Raw genomic sequence first — 20,802 nt, 5'->3', positions numbered from 1 at the left:
TTGCCTCTTTTGGACATTGGTTGCTTGTCAGTCTTTGAGTGTAGTTTTTCATTGATGTTATTATAATTCTTTGTTTTACTGTTAATACCCACAAGCAAATTAATCTCAGGGTAGTATTTGGTGAGACATATATACTTAGCCAATAAATTTACTTTGATCTTTGATTATTTTGGATAAGGCAAAAAGAGGGAAAGGTTAGGATGGGGGAACATTGATGAGGAGAACACAAGGAAGGAGAGCAGAAGGAGATTGGAGCTAAAAGAATGAGATCGGTAAGCAAAGGATTGGCAAAATGGAAAAGAGGCCAAAAAGGGATGGAGTATGAGGGATTTGAAAAACTGGATGAGAAAACAGGGAGGTAGGGGAACAGGAAATATTCTTTGAAACAGCATTAGCACATAAGTAACCTGAAGTGATATCACAATGTTACCGTATAAAAATATATTGCAATGTTATTTAATTCAAGGACACCTTACTTTGGCAGAATATTTAACAGTCTGGAATAAAGCATACTGGTATCAGAAAATCCACTCTATTATTAAGACCACATTATTTAGCTTTCTGAGAGATATGATTACTTCTAACTACTTTTTGTCTACATTAGGATGATTGCTCTTGTTATTTTAATAAAGCAGACCTGTACAATTTCCTTGTATAAAAGTGAGGTTTTATTTTCCCCATGATGGAATTGTTCATCAATCAATGGAATAGGATTAAAGACATAAGGAAATGACATATATTTACTGTGAGAGAGGTACACAGAAAAGCAAATAAAGTAAGTGATAAATGAGGACCTGAAACAACCCATGAGGCTTCATCAAGTTGCTGAGCAGCTTCTGTGATATTATAGATGATGATATCACAGTCCTGGAGACAGTTGAACAGTTCATCGCGTGTTTCAAACTGAAGATAGATAAAAAATTATTAAACAAATTAATGGATTAACTCCAGTAAAATGATTCATAATTTAAAACATAAATTTCATATTTAAATTTAATTTTAAAGCACACAAGATGGAAATTTTCTAATTCATTTGGTAATTGTGGTCTCAGTGTGGGGGGGGGGAACTTCTGGAGTACAGGTAGTATACTTCGGCCTTACTTCAAACTCAGGAACAGACAAATAATTTGGAAATTATTTTCCTGTTTTTCCTTTAGATCTCAAGAGCACACTCCTGAAATCTATCACCTCTACCACAGAAAGCATCCTTTCCAGACGTACCACAGTTTAGGTATGGCAACTGGCCTCTTAAATTTTCTCACTTGCCTATCAACTCACCCTGGGTCACCTCATCCATCCCCTTCTCCTATGGTCCACTCTCCTCTATCAGATTCCTTCCTCTCCAGCCTTTTACCTTTCCTATCCACCTGGCTTCACCACCTTTTGGTTATCCTCCTTCCCTTCCCCCCTCCTTTTTTATTCTGGCATCTTCCCCCTTCCTTTCCAATCCTGATGAAGAGTCTGGCCCAAAATGTTAACTATTTATTCATTTCCATAGCTGCTGCCTGACCTGCTGATTTCCTCCAGCATTTTGTGTGTGTTGCTTTGGTATGGTAACTGCTCTGCCCAGGACCAAAGAAGAATAGAAGCTTTCAATGCAGGCAAAAAGAGGGTAAACCAGTTGAAAGACTGTCTGTGTTTTTAAAATGGAAAGGCAAGAAAAATGAATGTTTAGGATAGGAACCCAGTCAGCTAGCCTCTGAAGTTGCTGCAGTTAATGTCGGGACCAAACATCTTCTTACCATTCAGTTGGTCTCTTTTGAATCCTGATTAGCCAGTTTTGGTGGTTTATAAATTAACACCTGCTACTTTAACAAACAGCTAAAGCTGTGATAAGTTATTGAAGATACTGGTCAGACATTTGTTTTTGATCTCCTTACAAAAATAAGGATACACTAGCTGTTGAGATAGTTTAATGAAGATTCATCAGAGTTGTTCCTGAATTGGCATGTTTGGCTCATGAAGTGTGACTGAGTATTACTGGACCTGTATTCTTTAGACTTTAGAAGAATGAGAGATGATTTCAAGGAAACATTCATAATTCTGACGGAGAAGTCTACAAGTAGGGGCCGCAGACTCAAAATGAAGTGGAGAAGGGTTAGTGGAAAACCTTCTTCACTGTAAAGGTGGTGAAAATTAGAAATTTGCTATCCAGGAGGGCTATGGTGGTAAGTACATCAATTTAATTCAAAGATGGGATTATTAGATGTTTTGAATATTAAGGGAATCAAATGATGTGGGCAAAGGGCAGGAAAATGGTGTTAATGTGGAAGATCAGCCATGATCTTGCTGAATAGCAGATAAGCTCAATGGTCTACTGCTATTCATAGTGTCATATTCTTATGTGCCAAGCAATAAATGATAGGGAAATAGTCAACACACATATTCTTCTGTCAAACTAAAAAAAGAACAGAGATGTTGTGAGAAATAGTCCTAGCAATAAATTTTAACCTCAGAAAATTATAAGAGTCAAAAAGTATATTGAGAGACTTACAGAGAAGGTTTCAAATGCAAAATCAGGCTTCTTGGCTTCAGGGTTGCTCAATGTCCCCACTATTCGATATGTTCCTTGGGGCAGTGGAACACTTTTGGCAGACTCTGTCTCTTCCTCATTTTGCTCTTCATCATCATTCAGTTCCTCCAGGGATGATCCAACCACAGAGTTTGATAAGTACTGAGAAAGAACCAGGCATCAAAATTTAATCTTTGGAGGTACCAATCTCTTAATCTCCTAGATGGAACCTTTGCAAAGACATTGAATGCTTTGCAATAGATCTCCAATGAAATCAATAAATTACATGCTGAAGATCTTTGAAAAATTCAGCATGATAGATGCTTCATGACAGGAATATAGAGATTGAAAAATATGACTTTCTGTATTCTGAAGAATTCTGACAGTGAAACACTTCAGTCAAATTTTTCAACATCAGAGTAAGATGAAAGCTTGATTACCTGGCTACCAGTTACCCTTACTTATGCTTATCTGATGTCATACTGCCAACTTTAGTTCTGAAAAACTGACAAGTGTTGCTCAGCGCCTTGAATTATGTAATGTTTCAGACTATGGAATTATACTCCCAAGCTGTGCTTAAGAATTGGTCTATTTCTTTCATGAATGGGCAGGTCAAAGTGAAAAAAAGCCCCTATTAGCTGAGTACTGGTTTGGAGACTGTTTATCTTACAGATTTTTAAAGTATTTCTGCAGTTCATGTTCATACAACTGTAACATTGGATCAAATTGGTGGAACTGTTAAATCATAATAAATGTGGAAGAAGTCAGAAGATAGTTATGGAAAATTCCACATCCTAGAAATACATTATAAACATTGCAACATAACATCTATTTCCTTGCAAACCTGATTCTAGTAGCTTTGGCACCAATCAGAACTCCGAACAGTCAGCAAAATATTTAACATCCTTACTAAATTTGATTGGAAACCTGTTATTCTTGCAAATTCAACAAATTATTGCTCCAGATCAACTTTTCCCATACTTATACTTCACCCCCCCCCATCATGCTTTATGCATTATAAAGTATCTCCATTTTCACCAGCCTTTCCTTCCAACACAGCTCTCCGATAAGAGAAATTATTTTCTCATTAAAATCTCACACACACACACATACACATGCATGGGTATTTACAAATTTAGACAGAAATGTCATACACATGCAGTTTTGAAAATACAAACTGCAGACAACTCTTGGGTTGTCTTGCATGTATGCATGTGGAATTATGCATACATTTGTGCTCACTGACACACCTGCACTTACATTCAGCCAGTATATGTGCACATGCATGCTCACTCACACTTCACAGATGTGCTGGAGGAATGTAAGTGTGCAAGTGTACTTCCACTTTTTGCACTGGCATTTAGACCATAAGAGATGGGAGCAAAATTAGGTTATTCGGCCCATCAAGTCTGCTCCACCATTCCCTTTCGAACAGAGATGAGGAGGAATTTACTTAGCCAGAGGGCGGGGAATCTGTGAAATTTATTGTCACTGTCAGTTGTGGAGGCCAAGTCATTGGGTATACAATATTTAAAGTGCAGGTTGATAGGCTTTTGATTAGTAAGGGTGTTAAGGTTACAGAGAGAAAGCAGGAGAATAGGGTTGAGAGGGAAAATAACTCAGCCATGATGAAATGGCAGAGCAGATTCAATGGGCCAAATGGCCAAATTCTGCCCCTATGTCTAATGGTCTTAATTCCATCATCAAAATCATTGACATATAAACTTTTCAATTTGGAAAGGCACTCTTTATTCCCACTCTTTGCCTGCTGCCAATCAACTAAACTTCTATCCATGCTAGTATCTTTCCTGTAATACCATGTGCTCTTATCTTGTTTAGCATCCACAGGTGCAACAGCTTTTCAAAGGTTTTCTGAAAATTTTAGTAAGCAACATTCACTAACTTTCCTTTAGCTATACTGCTGGCTCTTCCTTCAAAGAATTCCGACAGATTTGTCAAGTCAGATTTCCCCTTACGGAAACCATGCTAACTTTGGCCTATTTTATCATGAGCTCCCAAGTCCCCTGAAACCTCATCCTTAATAATGAACCCCAACATTTCCCAACCACTGAAGTGAGGCTGACTGGCCTATAATTTCCTTTCTTTTGTCTCCCTCACTTCTTAAAAGAGTGGACTGATTGTTTGCATTTTCCAGTCATCCAGAACCATTCCAGAATATAGTGAATATTTATCCACAATCGCTTCAACTACCACTTTCAGAACCCTGGAATGTAGTCCTTCTGATCCAAGTGACTTACTTACCTTCTGACTTTTCAGGGTCCCAAACACCTTCTCCTTAGTAAAAGCAACTACACCCACTTCTGAGCCCAGACCCTCTTGAATTTCTGGCAAGTTGCTGGTGTCTTCCATGCTGAAGACTGGTGCAAAATACTTAACAAGTTCATCTGCCATTTCCTTGTTCCCCATTACTACTTCTCCAGTGTCTTTTCCAGTGGTCCAATATCCACTCTTGCCCCTGTTTTACTCTTTATATACTTTTTTTATTATTGGTTAGCTTAGCTTCATTTTTAATCTTTTCTCTCCTGATTGTTTTTTTTTAAAGGTTGCTTTCTGTTGGTTTTAAAAGCTTCCCAATCCCCCAACTTCCCATTAACTTTCCTTTATTTTATGCCCTCTCTTGATTTATGCTGACTTTGATTTACCTTGTCAGCCATGGTTGCTTCATCTTCCCTTTAGAATATTATCTCCTCTCTGAAATCCCCTATCACTATTGTAACATTGCCCTTTTTACATGCCTTTTCTATCTCCCGTTGTAATTTGTACCCCACATCCAGGCTACTGCTCAGAGGCCTGTGTATAACTCTCACCAAGGTCTTTTTACCCTTGCAGGTTCTTAACTCTACCCACAGGGATTCGATGTCTTCCAGCTCTATGTCATCTCTTTCTAAGGATTTGATTTCATATTTATTGCTAACAGAGCTACCCCATCCCACCCCCTCTGCCCACCTGCCTGTCCTATTGATTCAAAATATATACTTGGATGTTAACCTCCCAACTATGATCTACTTTCAGCCACAACTCAATGATGCCCAAAATCATATCTGCCAATCTCTAACTGTGTTACAAGATCATCTACCTTATTCCGTATATTACATGCAAAGATAACACCTTCAGTCCTGTATTCATCACCCTTTTCAACTTTGCCCCACGTTACACTTCAACTCATCCTACTCTCTGCAATATTGCTCTATCGCCTGTCCATTCTCGCAGTCCCATTACATCAACTTCTATACAAACATTCTCAGCCCTCTAACTCTGGCCCCATCTCCCTGTTAAATTAGTTTAAACCCTCCCTGACAGCTCTAGCAAACCTGCCCACGAGGATATTAGCCTCCCTTGAGTTCAGGTGTAACACATCCTTTTTAACCTTTTCCAGAAGTGACCCTAATGATCCAGAAATCTGAAACCCTATTCCCCTTGCACCAATTTCTCAACCATGCATTTATAAGCCAAATCATCCTAAGCTTACCCTTACTGGCACAGGCAGTAATGTAGAAATGACTAACCTGGAGGTCCTGCTTTTCAGCATTCTTCCCAATTCCCTATATTCTCTCTTCAGGACCTCCTCCCTTATCCTGCCTATGTCGTTGGTACTAACATGTACCATCATATTCCGCTGTTCATTCTCCTCCCCTTTAGAAAGCTGCGGACCAAATTTGAAACATCCCTGACCCTGGCACCTGGGAGGCAACATAGCATTTATGTGTCTCTTTTATATCCACAGAAGTCCTGTCTACTCCCCTATGGGATCCCCTATCACTACTGTACTCCTCTTCTCCCCGCTTCTCTTCTGAGCCGAATTCCTTTCTCTCTCTTCCGACAGTCACTCAAGTACCTACCTTCGTCAACCTAGGGTGGCCACCTCTCTGTAGCTCCTATCTATCACCTCCTTATCTACCATATGAGCCGAAGTCATTCAGCTGCAGCTCGGTTCACCTTGGTCAGATGTAGTTATCAGAGAGACTGGAGGTCTCCCGGAGTTCCCACATCTCACACGAATATATCACTGACCCTGGAACTACTTCCCACACACTCACAACTTTTTACGTTCACACTTGGATACGCTCGGCTGTTGGCACATATCACTGACTTTCCCCACGTAACGGCCAACGAACGAGTCCAGGTGGTTGAGGAAGATCCGCTTGCTCCGGATTTTCTCCGGCGCCCCGGTACCCTCTTCGTCCGCCATCACCGCGCCTACCGACCCTTGGAGACACGGCGCCTGGACGCGTTGCTAAGGGCGGGTCCTTCGACGCCTCAGAGCACTCTGAAACATGCAGTGCAGTCAAAGACTGGACCTTGCTGCAACGTCGTTCAAGACGAAACGAAGTAATTGGCAATGAATTTGCCTTCTCCAAACTGAGATAACGATGCTTCTTTCGAAATGGAAATTAAGGCATTTGTTTAGCAGCCTAGCATGGGGTATTGTGGGAATTGTAGTCATTATCCGCTAACCGGGACATTGGGTTTTGTATATTGGCTTAAATTGTTCTCAGCTTTCCACAATTGGAAGCAAACATCTTTTCTTAGCACCCATCACTACCCCAGATTTTTTTTTTTCAAATTAATAACGAGTTAGGAGAAATCACCTTCTGATAAATGCAATCGTCGACTTTCTCGTGTCGGTGATAACTTCACTCATTACATCTCTGAATTTATTCCACAATCTGTAGACTCACTTTCAATGACTCCACAACTTACTTATGTTCTCAGTATAACATATTTATACGAACAATTTGATTTATTTTGCACATCGTTTGCTTGTCAGTCTTTGTTTATGTAGGGTGTTTCATAAATTCCATTGTATTTCTTTACTTTTTTTGTAAATGCCTGCAAGAAAGTGAATCTGAAGGTAGTATACGTAACAAATACAAACTTTGATAATAAATTTACTTTAACTCTGATGTGGCTATACTGAGCCAGACTAATTAAATGCATGACTATCTTGGAACCAACATGTTGTAACCTGTCACTTATGAGCAGCGTGAATTGAAGTTTATTGATTTTATTTAGTTATTATTTATTGAGATGCATTGCGGATTAGACACTTCTGGCCTTTCAAGCAGCGCTGCCCAGTATTCCCCTAACTTAATTTTAGAGGATAATTTACAATGACCAATTAACCTACCAACTGGTACATCATTGACTGTGGGAGGACACCAGAGCACCTGGAGGAATCCCAGGTTGCTGGTACTGTAAAGTGTTGTACTAACCACTACACTACTGTGCCGCTGTGATACAGGAATTCTGAGGAATATGAGGTTTAAAGTTCAAAGTAAATTTATTATCAAAGTACTTATATTTCACCATATATACCTTGAGATTCATTTTCTTGCAGGCATACTCAATAAACCCAAAATAGAATAATACCCATAACGGAATAAAAAAACTTTTCAATCCTGTACTTGAAACTTATAGCTGCAAAAACTGGCTTCATTATAGAGATATTAATTCCTGGTACGTTTATGAGAAAGGGAATGAAAAATGTGCCAAAAATGTAATTTCCATTGTCCCATTATAGGAAGGATGTTGAGGCTTTGGAGAGAGTGCAGAACAGATTTACTAGGATGCTACCTGGATTAGTGGGCATGAACTATAATGAGAAGTCGGACAAACGGGTTGTTTTCTCTGGAATAGAGGAGGTCTATAAGCTTATGAGGGGCATAGTTGAGGAGACAGAAACAACCACTGGCCTAGGATTGAAATGTCTGATAACAGAGAGCATGCATTTAAGGTGAGAGGGGATAAGTTCAAAGATGTGAGGGGCAAGTATTTTACACAGAGAGTGGTGGGTGCCTGGAATGTGCTGACTGGCTGGTGGTAGAGCCAAATATTTCAGAGAATTTTAGAAGGTGTTTAGAAAGACAGATGAATGTGAGGAAAATGGAGTGACATGGGCATTGTGTAGGCAGAAGGAATTAGTTGACCATTTGATTACTAATTTAATTGATTTGGCACAACATCGTGGGCTAATAGTCTGTTCCATGAGTCCAAAGGATATTTTATACAATTTGTTCTGACTATTCAATGGCTGATTCCGCTCACTCTTCTGTGATGTTTTTCCTCTCTGCAGGCCTGAGGCTGTGAGACTGCTCTGTCTGCCGCATGCTTTATGTCTGCGAGCTTCCCGGTGATTTGCCCCGCTGTGTGATGAACTGAGACCAAAGCCTACTCTGGCTGCTCCAGGCTCTGGGTATATGGACTCAATTTGGCTTGGAATGCTGTTGTTTGCTTTTTATCGTTAGCATTATTTGTGCTTTTCCCACCCCCACCCCCTTCTTCTCTGTGCATCGGGTGCTGCTCTAGTTTTTAAGTGTTTTTTTCAGGTTTCTTGCTTTGTTGCTGACTATAAGCAGACAAATCTCAAAGTTGTATAGTTCATACATACTTTGATAATAAATGTACTTTGAGTTTCTCTGAATGTTTAAAAAGAGAAAATCTGCAGATGCTAGAAATCCAAGCAACAGACACAAAATGCTGGAGGAACTCAGCAGGCTCTGCAGCATCTATGGATAAAAGTGCAGTTGATGTTTCGGGCCAAGACCCTTTGGCAGCGTCTCAGCCCGAAATGTCAACTGTACTCTTTTCCTTTGAATCTTTAATCCCACTCTGTATCCAAAGCTCTGTGCTGTTCATCGACTTAGCTTGTGGACATTTGGTTTCAATGCCTCTGGGATGTACAGTAGGTTCCTCTGGTAGGGTCAGCATTAATTGCCCTCGCCTGATTGGTCTTGTGGTGATCAATTCCCTTTAAGAACCACGGAAGGCACAACCGTGAAGTGAGATATACAAAGCAACCTTCCTGGGAGACTAATTTCCACCATCCACCCTTATCCAAATGCTGTCACTGGCAAACTATAGAATATGAGACTCTTTGCCAGGACAGAAATTGGTAATATGAGAGGGTATAATGTTAAGGCTCTTGGAAGGAAGTATTGGGGGAATGTCAGAGGTGTTTTTTTTTTGCACAGGGGATGATAGCTTCATGAATTCATTGCCGGGGTGGTGGTAGAGGCAGGTACGTAAGGGACATCTAAGAGATGTTTAGATAAGCACATGGATGAAAGAAAAATGGAGGGCTTTGTCAGAGGAAAGACTTAGACTGATGTTGGAGTAGGTTAAAAGGTCAGCATAACATCATGGGAAGAAGGGTGTGTACTGTGCTGTACTGGTCTATGTTCCATGAATAATGTCTACACTGGTACAGGTAGGACCACCACTGTGTGTCTACACTGGTACAGGTAGGACCACCACTGTGCGGTCTACACTGGTGCCGGTAGGACTACCACTGTACGGTCTACACTGTTGTGTAATCAACCATCATGTGATTAAGTAAATCAACTGCAAACATAGAAAGGTTCCGGAGTTTGGCACTTTATTACAAATGTATTCTTACTGTTTTCTGTACAAGTATTGTACCTCTCGTTAATGCTGGAATAATGGTAGGGAATTAGACTTTTGTAGATTACGTGGTGGGGGGAGGTTCAGGAGTACTGAAGGACACAGACTCAGATGATAAATAGGCTATTTTTCAACAGTATCTTTTGTTCATCTTTCAAAGTCCTATCAGTGAGTTTGACCAGAAACGTGCAAAGTCTAAAACCAAACTGCTGTATTCCCAAACAATATGATGATGTGCTTCATGTATTCATACTTACGGCCGGGCAACCTACACCTCTTCCTTGAGTCTGACTTTGCTTCGGCATCTCCCATATTCCTCCCCCCATTATTAAAAGTCACAACCCTTGAAAAGGAACCACTGAATACACATGAAGTATACATGGATAGTACATGTAAGCTCCCATAATTATTAATTATAAACACAAGGGAGAAGAATCCAGTGGTTCTCAGAAAGTGGATGAAGATGATGCTTTCTCATCCTCATTACCAGGTTCTCCAACCTTCTGCTCTCTTCAGTACTGGAGACAATCCGGCAACGAGCCTGTAGCCATCAATTTTTCCATCTGATTTGCTGTAAAATATAAAATTCAGATCCATCATCAAGCTCAAGTTCAAGTTTATTCTCAATCAACAGAAACACAGAGGGAGAGGGAGTTTGTACGTTCTCCCTGTGACTGCATGGCTTTTCCTCTGGGTGCTCTGGTCCAAAGACGTACTAGTCTGTAGGTTAATTGGTCATTGTAAATTGTTCTGTGATTAGGCTAGGATTAAGTTGGGCGATTGCTGAGCAGTCTGGCTTGAAGGGCCAGATGGGCTTACTCCACTCTGCATCTCAATAAATAAACAAACGAACATTTACAGCTGAATTAAAATGAATGATTATGCAAGAAAGTATAATGTTACTGTCACTATTATATTAAAACAAGTGCTGTATAAATATGTGAAACAGCAGCAATAAAAGTGCCCAGTGCAGTATGAGACAATGTCTGTGACTTGGAGAGTGGGGGTTGGAGAACAGGACATCCCGATAGGGTGCAGCAGGGTTTTATGAAATCTAAAAGCCTGGGGAAGAAGCTGTTACCCTGCTTTACAGTGCTGGCTTTTATGCTGTGGTACCTGATGGCTGGAGGGCAAAGAAATTGTGGGAAGGATGGGAGGGGTCCAATCACGAACAGTAGAAAATCAGCAGACCGGAGGGGTCTTTGACAATGCTGCAGGCACTCTTCATTTCCCACTTTATTTGCTGGCCCTCACTCCCAACCACTCAAGTGTTTTAAGGGGTTGTCTCTAATTATCCAACGGACCATTGTTTTAAGGCATATCAGTTGGCAGTCTCATCAGCTCAAAATATTTCAGGCCTGTGCCATATAAAATCAATGTTTCACTCACAGAATTGTTCAGGATGCAGTCTATCTTCAGCTGCTCTTGGGAGTTTCTGTCTATTTTGTTTTTGTATTGAATCAGCTGCTGGCGATCTCTAAGATCCCGGTATGTCTGAATCGAGGAAAGGAAAATCAAGAAAACTTTTGTAAATCAGTGAATCATTTACATTTTTAATTTAAACACTTTTAATGTTTGTGCTAAGCTCATCCCATTTTGTTCTGTTTTTCTTCTGTGTTTCTACTGTCCTGTTCCTCTACACCAACCATCATTGCCCAGCTAAACCATTCACAGGTCTCCTTCAATGGGGACTCCAATGAAGGTGGCTCAGAGGAGGTTTGCAGTCTCAGCTGACCAACCTATTTCGATGGAGGGTTCTGATGAAGGGTCTTGACCCGAAGCATGAACTATCTATTTCCCTGCAAAGAAGTTGCCATTCCCGCTGAGTTCCTTCATCTTTTTGTTTCTTGTTCCAGATTCCCACCATCTGGAGCAACAAACAAAAATCTATTTGATTTTGATGAATGCTTGGACCTCAATTCTTCAGACTGTGATTTTGTGCTCTTGAACAAGTTGTACAGGACAAAAAAGAATAAAGAGAAATCACCTTGTAGTTTTCAATGATACTTTTAAACCTCTATGTGGCAATCACAAAAAGTTCTACATACACTTCATATTAAGGTTTTCCAACTGTATTCTAACTTTAAAAGAATGTCAACCCTACAAAGTCATGAATCTGCACAACTACACTTCTCACCTGCTCAATAAACTAGACAAAATAATCAAAGACCCTACCCATCCTGGACATACTCACTTCTCTCCCCTGCCATCAGGCAAAAGACAAAAAAGCCTGCAAGCACATATCACCGATTTTAAGGACAGTTTCTATTGCACTGTTATAAAACTATTGAATGGTTTTCTGGTGTGAGAAGATGGACTCTTGACCTCACAACCTACCTCGTTATGGGCTTGCACATTATTGCCTTGCCTGCACTGCACTTTCTCTGTAACTGTGACACTTCATTCTGCTTTTGATTTCCCTGTTATGTTTTGTAGCTCCAGAAACCAAATGAAAGGAAAGAAACGGGAGCCCAGAATACACGTGAACTTAGCTTTATGTAATGAGGTGCTCACATATAACACAATGGCGTAATAACGTATGCCATTCACATACTTCTTACATTAAATAAATAATGCTTAATCAAACAATATTACTCAAATATTACTGAAATATTAAATACAACACTCCTCCCTGCTTTGCTATAAACTCCAACTCAATATAGAATGCACCTCAACTCAAACATGTAATGTACTGCTCTCTAGTCATCTTATATACGTGTTTACTGCGTGTTCTAAAACTACCATATTGACATCCACAGCATAGTAATTTTTTTAATTGTCCCATTCAGGCCTAAAGATTTAAACGCTGTGGTGCATTTCTTACTCTTGTGGGATAACACCTTTCCTGACAAGGGGTGTTTGGGGGGGGGGGGGGGTGTTACTCTGCTTGGCAGATGTGCCTGTGAAACAATCTCAGGTTCTGGGGCCTCCTCCATTGTGGTTGTAGGAATTGACTCTGCAACTACAGGAAATGTTTCTGACTGATCTGAACACCATTCTTCTCCTAACAATCGACTTAGCTCTCAACTGATTGAAGTGTTGTCTCCAGATTACATCAGATACAATCTCCACTGTGTAGGACAGTGGTCCCGTTCTGTCCTTAATCTTTCCAAATACCCATTTCTGATCACCTCTGTAGTCCCTCGCTAGGACTGTTTGTCCAGGAGTGAAACATCAGACCTCCTTGTTGGAGCAGCCCTCAATTTGTCTCAGCTGTTTGTCCTGCTTACTTCTTCTGAGATTGGGTTTCAGGAGATACAAGCGTGAGCGCAAAGGACGACCTAGGAGCAGCATAGCTGATGAGTTGCTGGTTGTGGGGTGTGCTGCATTGCAATATGCAGGGAGGAAATTGGCGAGCTTCTGATTCAGTGTCAGTGTAGAGCGTTCTGCTGACATTGCTCATTGTGCACTCTGCTAATACTGCTCACAGCGCATTCTTTAGACTATGGACAAATCATCCAGGCTACTTGGAGCTGGGTGGTACGATGCAGGTGTAATGTGTCTTATTCCATTCATTTTCAGGAATGACTGAAACTGTTTCGCAACAAACTGTGGTCCATTGTCTCCGACCGCTTTGTAGCTGCATCCACTGCTACCATGAAATTTGCGCCCATGAACGGTCTGGCAAAATCCACATGAATCCTCTGCCAGGGCAATGCAGGTCATTCCCAGGGATGGAGAGGTGCTGCTCTTGATGCCTTCCGGACATCTTGGCATCCTGAAAGGTGCATGGCAAGCTGTTTGATCTGCTGATCTATCCCAGTCCACCAGACAAAGCTTTGAGCCAATGCTTCCATTTTGACCTTGCCTAGATGACCAACATGTAGTTCCTCCATCACTTTAGTTCTCAGCTTGGACGGTACAACAACAATTAATCCCCACACAAGGCAACCACGGTCAAAGGCAAGTTCGTCCTGGCACTAGTAAAAATGAGGGAACTGGAATTCCTGCTGCAATTCCAGCCATTTTAGATGGCCATGTAGACCTGAGACAGTGTGAGGACTTTTCTGGTTTCCTGTCGGATCATCTCTGCTGTAAAAGGGAGACGTTCAATTTGCATTAGGGTGTGTACATCAAGAGGAGTGTCTTCTTTCATAAAATTTTCTGGTATTCCCTTTTCCAAAGAAAAAGGGGAGAGTCCATCAGCTTTTCCATGATTATCATCCTCTTGAATTTGATCTTGTATTGTGTCCTTCAAGAAACAGAGCCAATCTCTGCACACATGCTGCTGCTGTTAGTGGAACACTCTTCTGTGGATTGAAAATGGAACTAGAGGTGATGATCAGTAATGAGGGTAAACTTTCCTGTTTTACGCTCCAAACCAGACTCAAGGCCTCTCTGCCAATCTGTGCATAATTTTTCTCTGCAGCGGTAAGGTTATAGTGCGTTCACTTCCATCACTCTTAACATGTGATGTGACTTCATGAGGTAAGGCGTCACAGGCAAGCTTCACTAAATGATATGGATCATAATGTCTGAGGTCACCATTTCCTTTGCCTTCTGGAAAGCCACCTCACACTACTTTGTCCATTGCTACTTTTTCCCAATCTGTGAAATAAGTTCAAGGGGTGGAGCACAGTAGCCAGGTTTGGCAGCAACTTTTGTAGTACCTGACAAATCCTAAAAGTGATCATAAGTGGGACATGTCCTTTAGCCTTGGGACATCCACCACTGCTTGATTTTTCTCAGTACACTTGTGTAATTCCTGTGTGTCAATGGTGTGACCTCAGTAAGTGATGCTTGGTTTAAAGAATTCACACTTATCTTCTAATCTTTTTAACACCGTCTTGAGATTTTGGAAATATCCCTTGTCATCCTTACTGGTAACAGTGATATGATCCAGGTAACACTGAGTACCTGGACAGCTGGTCCATAGCTTTCTACCAGAGTGCAGGTGCAGATGCTACTCCAGAAATAACCCTATTATAGCGATAAAGCCCTTTGTGAGTATTTATAATGAGAAACACTTTGGACCCATCAGTAGATAGGCCTCAGCCAAGTCCACTTTGCTGAAGTGTTTCCCTCCAGAAGGGTTTGCAAAGATGTCTTCTATCCTGAGCAGAGGGTATTGATATACTTTCAGACTGAATTGATGGCAACCTTAAAACCCCCACAGATCCTGACAGATCCGTGCTTCTTAGCTACTCGGACCACTGGCATTGGCCACGGGCTCCACACAACCTTGGAAAGAATTCCTTCAGCCTCCGTGCAATCTAGCTGCTTTATCACAGATGGTATAAGGAACTGGATGGGCTTTGTAAAACTCGGGTGTAGCACTTCCACTTAACGCTATTCTACCCTTGATATGTTTGAGTTTTCCAATGCCATCCTTGAACACTGCTGTGGCATCATCCAGTACCTTCCTTAATTTGCTCTCAATTGACTCTATTGCTGGGGATGCAGTATGCAAATGGTGGATAGATCTCCAACCAAGATGTAGATGTCCCAGACAACCATGACCCCACAATGCTGGCCATCCTGTTTTTACCACTTACAAGCCCAATGTGACTTGCAGTTTGTTGTATTTCACTGTAATGAAGTCATTCCCACAGGAATGATCTTTTATCCAGTTTCACTTCCTACTTAGATACATGCAGGCTTCAGTTCATTATCTTTGAAATGTTGTTCAAATTCATTTTGTGGAATGCTGAAACATCCAAGCCAGTATCCAATAACATTTTAATTAATTTGTTGTTCACTTCTGGTATAAGTCAGATTGCTCGTCTCATAAACACAAGAACTTCTGCAGATGCTGGAAATCCACAGCAATACACACAAAATATTGGAGAAATACAGCAGGTCAGGCAGCAACTATGGAAATGAATAAACAGTTGATGTTTCGGGCCGAAACCCTTCTTCAGTACAAGAAAAGAGGGGGGAAGGGTCTTATGAGAGCTAGAAAGGAACATGAGAAGGCCTTGACAAATAGGATTAAGGAAAACTCCATGGCGTTCTAAACTTAAGGGGAAAGACACCAGAATAAAAAGGTGGGGGGAAAGGAAGGAGGATAGCTAAACACAAAGTACACTGCAGAATGCTGTGGTCAAATAACACGTATAAATAAGCTGGAAGAATTCAGCAGGTCAGGCAGCATCCGTTGAAAGGAGCAGTCAACGTTTCGGGCCAAGACCCTTCGTCAGGACTAGAAGGAGGGGGCAGGGGCCCTATAAGAAGGTGGGGGGAGGGTGGAATGTGTCAGGTGAAAAACCAATCAGAGGAAAGATCAAGTGGTGGGGGAGGGGAAGCAGGGAGGGGATAGGCAGGAGAGGTGAAGAAGGAATCTAAGGGGAAAGCACTATGGGTAGTAGAAGAAGGCAGAATCATGGATTTTACACAAAAGGAGGATAGCTAGAAGGTGATGGGTAAAGCCAGTGGGTAGGAAAGGTAAAGGACTGGAGAAGAAGGAATCTGATAGGAGAGAAGAGTGGACCATAGGAGAAAGGGAAGAAGGAGGGGACCCAAGGGGGAGGTGATAGGCAGGTGAGAAGATGTAAGAGGACAGAGTGGAGAATAGAAGAAGAGGGAAGGGAGAGGGAACTTTTTTTTTTAACTGGAAGGAGACATGAATTTTTCTCCTTCTGATAAAAAAATTACAATATTATACTTATATTTATAATATTATACAATTATAAGTAAAAATCCAATACCATACTTACATCAATCACAATGTTATGACACTTTAATTTTGTTGCAAGGTTTAACTTCAGTTCTGTGTTGTCCACTAAAGCTATGTATTCCTGAGTAACCTGAAGCAGAATGTAACAGTGTTGATGAAAATTGTTGTAATTTTTAATAGTATAGGTGAGATAAAGTTGACATTTTAGGGAATAGTTTTTAACAGAGCCATTTATCATTCATCCACAATTAAGACTCCCAACTCCCAGGAAATGCCCTCTTTTTATTACCACCATCAGAGCAGAGGTTCAGGAACTTGAAGACACACACTCAAATCTTTTCGACACTCGGTTCGATATCGCAAACACTGAGCCCCGGGAAGAGCTGCCGAAGTGACCGGCACATTGATCATCTCTGAGGCTGAAGTGCACAGATATTTCCAACGAGTGGACAGTCGCAAGGCTGTGGGACCGACAGCATCCTAGGGCAGGTACTCAGGATATGCGCAGCACAACTGGCAGGTGTGCTTACTGACATTTTTAATCTCTCCCTCTCCCAGTGTAGAGCCCTCCTGCTTCAAAACACCCACCATTGTTCCTGTACCTAAAAAGACCAAGGTAACATGACTAAACAACTGGCATCCTGTCGCACTTAACTCAATAATAAGCAAATACTTCGAGAGGCTGGTCAAGGATTACATCTGCAGAATGCTACCACTCACACTGGACCCCCCTACAAGTCGCCTACCAACACAATCAATCAACAGATGACGCAAAGCCACAGCTCTACACACCATCCTTACACATCTGGAGAAGAAGGATGCTGTTCTTGGACTACAGATCAGCATTCTACACCATAATCCCCTCCAGGCTTGACAAGAAGCTCAGAGACCTCGACCTTCACTCTACCTTGTGTAGCTCGTTCCTGGACTTCCTGTCAGATTGCCTGCAGGTGCTAAGAGTGGGCTCCCTCATCTCTGCCCCTCTGACCCTCAACACAGGTGCCCCTCAGGGCTGTGTCCTAAGCCCCCTTACTGTCTGTATACCCATGACTGTGTCACCACCCACAGCTAAAATCTGCTAATTAAATTTGCTGATGATGATATATTGATTGGTCTTAGCTCAAATAATAACAAGGCAGCCAACAGAGAAGTCATCACCCTGACACAGTGCTGTCAAGAAAACAACCTTTCCCTCATTGTCACAAAAACTAAGGAGCTGGTTGTGGACTACAGGAGGACTGGAGACAGGCTAATCCCTATTGACATCAATGGATCTGGGGTTGAGAGGGAAAACAGCTTTAAGTTCCTCAGCATACACATCACCGAGGATCTCACGTGGTCTGTACATACTGGTTTCTTCCACCTCAGATGGTTGAATTAGTTTGGATGGGTCCCCCAATCCTAAGGACTTTCTACAAGGGCACAATTGAGAGCATCCTGACTGGCTGCATCACTGCCTGGTATGGGAACTGTACTTCCCTCAACTGCAGGACTCTGCAGAGAGTGGTGCGGACAGCCCAGCACATCTGTAGATGTGAACATCCCATGATTCAGGACATTTACAGAAACAAGTGCATAAAAAGGGTCCGAAGGATCATTGGGAACCCAAGTTCCAGCTGCTACCATCCAGGAAATGATACTACAGCATAAAAGCTAGGACCAGCAGGCTCCGGGACAGCTCCTCCCCCCAGGCCATCAGACTGATTAATTCACGCTGAATACAGTTGCATTTCTATTCTATATTGACTGTCCTGTTGTACATACTATTTATTACAAATTACTATAAACCAAACTTCTACTCTGATCAGCAGTGCCACGCACCCACCTCTTTTGCCTCCCTCCCTATCCTTCCTGAAACATCTAAAGCCTGGCACTCTAAGTAACCATTCCTGCCCCTGAGCCATCCAAGTCTCTGTAATGGCCACAACATCATAGCTCCAAATATGAAGGAGGACAACATGTTAATGTGTCATAATAACACCACCACCTGCAGGTTCCTCTCCAAGTTGCACAGTGTCCATACTTGAACGTATATCGCTAGTCCTCATTATCTTGCCGCGCAGGTTGATAGGGTGGTTAAGAAGCTGTACGGTGTGTTGCCCTTCCTTAGTCAGGTAATTGAGTTCACGAGCCATGAGGTAATTCTGCAGCTTTATAAAGCTGCAGCAAAACGGGTTGCACTTGAATCCCAGGGGGACCAATATTATGGCAAGGAGGTTTGCTAAGGCTATTGGGGAGAGTTTAAACTAGAATTGCTGGGGGGTGGTAACCGAACTGAAGAGATGGAGGAAGAAGCTGTTGCCTCACAAATAGAGAAAGCTTGGAGACAGTGTGAGAGGGAGGATAAGCAGGTGATAGAGAAGGGATGCGCTCAGACTGATGGTTTGAGATGTGTCTATTTTAATGCAAGAAGCATAATAAACAAAGCGGATGAGCTAACAGCGTGGATCAGTACTTGGAGCTATGATGTTGTGGCCATTGCAGAGACTTGGATGATTCAGGGGCAGGAATGGTTACTTAGAGTGCCAGGCTTTAGATGTTTCAGAAAGGACAGGGAGGGAGGCAAAAGAGGTGGGGACATGGCACTGCTGATCAGAGATAGTGTCACAGCTGCAGAAAAGGAGGAAGTCAAGGAGGGATTGTCTACTGAGTCTCTGTAGGTGGAGTTATAAACAGGAAGGGGTCAATAACTCTATTGGGTGTTTTATTATAGACCACCCAATAGTAACAGGGACATCGAGGAGCAGATAGGGAGACAGATTCTGGAAAGGTGAAATAATAACAGGGGTGTCGTGGTGGGAGATTTTAATTTCCCAAATTTTGATTGGCTTCTCCCTAGAGCAAGGGGTTTAGATCAGGTGGAGTTTATTAGGTGTGTTCAGGAAGGTTTCCTGACACAATATATAGATAAGCCTACAAGTGGAGAGGCTGTACTTGATCTAGTATTGGGAAATGAACCTGGTCAGGTGTCAGGTCTCTCAGTGGGAGAGTATTTTGGAGATAGTGATCACAATTCTATCTCCTTTACCATAGCATTGGCGAGGGATAGGAACAGACAAGTTAGGAAATCATTTGATTGAAGTAAAGGGAAATATGAAGCTATCAGACTAGAATTTGGAAGCATAAATTGGGAACAGATGTTCTCAGGGAAATGTACGGCAGAAATGTGGCAAATATTCAGGGGATATCTGTGTGGCGTTCTGCATAGGTACATTCCAATGAGACAGGAAAAGGATGGTAGGGTACAGGAACTGTGGTGTACAAAGGCTGTTGAAAGTCTAGTCAAGAAGAAAAGAAAAGCTTAGGAAAGGTTCAAAAAAACTATGTAACAATAGAGGTGTAGAAAAGATTATAAGGCTAGCAGGGAGCTCAAGAATGAAATTAGGAGAGCCAAACGGGGCCATGAGAAGGCCTTGCCGAGCAGGATTAAGGAAAACCCCAAGGTATTCCACAAGTATGTGAACAGCAAGAGGATAAAATGTGAGAGAATAGGACCAATCAAGTGTGACAGTGGAAAAGTGTGTATGTAACGGGAGGAGAAAGCAGAGGTACTTAATGAATACTTTGCTTTAGTATTCACTACAGAAAAGGATCTTGGCAATTGTGGGGATGACATAGCAGATTTAAAAGCTTGAGCATATAGACATTAAGAAAGAGGATGTGCTGGAGCTTTTGGAAAGCATCAAGTTGGATAAGTCTCTGGGACTGGTTGAGATGTACTCAGGCTACTGTATGAGGTGAGGGATAAGATTGCTGAGCCTCTGGTGATGATCTTTACATCATTAATGGGGATGGGAGAGGTTCCACAGGATTGGAGGGTTGTAGATGTTGTTCCCTTATTCAAGAAAGTGAGTAAAGATAGCCCAGGAAATTATAGACCAATGAGTCTTACTTCAGTGGTTGGTAAGCTGATGGAAAAGATCATGAGAGGCAGGATTATATGAACATCTGGAGAAACATAATATGGTTAGGAATAGTCAACATGGCTTTGTCAAAGGCATGTTGTACCTTACAAGCCTGATTGAATTTTTTGAGGATGTGACTAAATACATTGATGAAGGTAGAGCAGTAGATGTAGTGTATATGGATTTCAGTAAGGCATTTGATAATGTACCCCATGCAAGGCTTATTGAAAAAGTAAGGAGGCATGGGATCAAGGGGACCTTTTGTTCACAGACGGCAAAGAGTGGTTGTAGACAGGTTGTATTCTGCATGGAGGTTGGTGACCAGTTGCCTCAGGCAACTGTAATGG

General features: G+C 41.8%; 2 protein-coding genes across 4 annotated transcripts in view; both read right to left on the bottom strand.

The window, feature by feature from the left end:
• Window positions 1–6,734, bottom strand: part of ak7b (adenylate kinase 7b) — a 61,819-nt gene extending 55,085 nt beyond the window's left edge. For both annotated transcript variants that reach the window (XM_073039291.1, XM_073039292.1), the window contains exons 1-3: window positions 6,624–6,734; window positions 2,495–2,674; window positions 795–903 (exon numbers count right to left, since the gene is read on the bottom strand). In XM_073039291.1, the coding sequence (XP_072895392.1) occupies window positions 795–903; window positions 2,495–2,674; window positions 6,624–6,722 (388 nt within the window). In that variant the 5' untranslated portion in view covers window positions 6,723–6,734. The remainder of the gene's footprint in view (window positions 1–794; window positions 904–2,494; window positions 2,675–6,623) is intronic.
• Window positions 6,735–9,891: 3,157 nt separating this feature from the next.
• Window positions 9,892–20,802, bottom strand: part of vipas39 (VPS33B interacting protein, apical-basolateral polarity regulator, spe-39 homolog) — a 64,546-nt gene continuing 53,635 nt past the window's right edge. For both annotated transcript variants that reach the window (XM_073039289.1, XM_073039290.1), the window contains 3 exons: window positions 16,591–16,680; window positions 11,324–11,428; window positions 9,892–10,505 (listed from right to left, as the gene is read on the bottom strand). In XM_073039289.1, coding sequence (XP_072895390.1) covers window positions 10,485–10,505; window positions 11,324–11,428; window positions 16,591–16,680 — 216 coding nt within the window. In that variant the 3' untranslated portion in view covers window positions 9,892–10,484. The remainder of the gene's footprint in view (window positions 10,506–11,323; window positions 11,429–16,590; window positions 16,681–20,802) is intronic.

Source organism: Hemitrygon akajei, chromosome 3, assembly GCF_048418815.1.
Source record: "Hemitrygon akajei chromosome 3, sHemAka1.3, whole genome shotgun sequence".
Lineage (NCBI taxonomy): Eukaryota > Metazoa > Chordata > Chondrichthyes > Myliobatiformes > Dasyatidae > Hemitrygon > Hemitrygon akajei.
The sequence above is the reverse complement of the archived record's forward strand: the minus strand, read 5'-3'. Positions and strand labels throughout refer to the sequence as shown.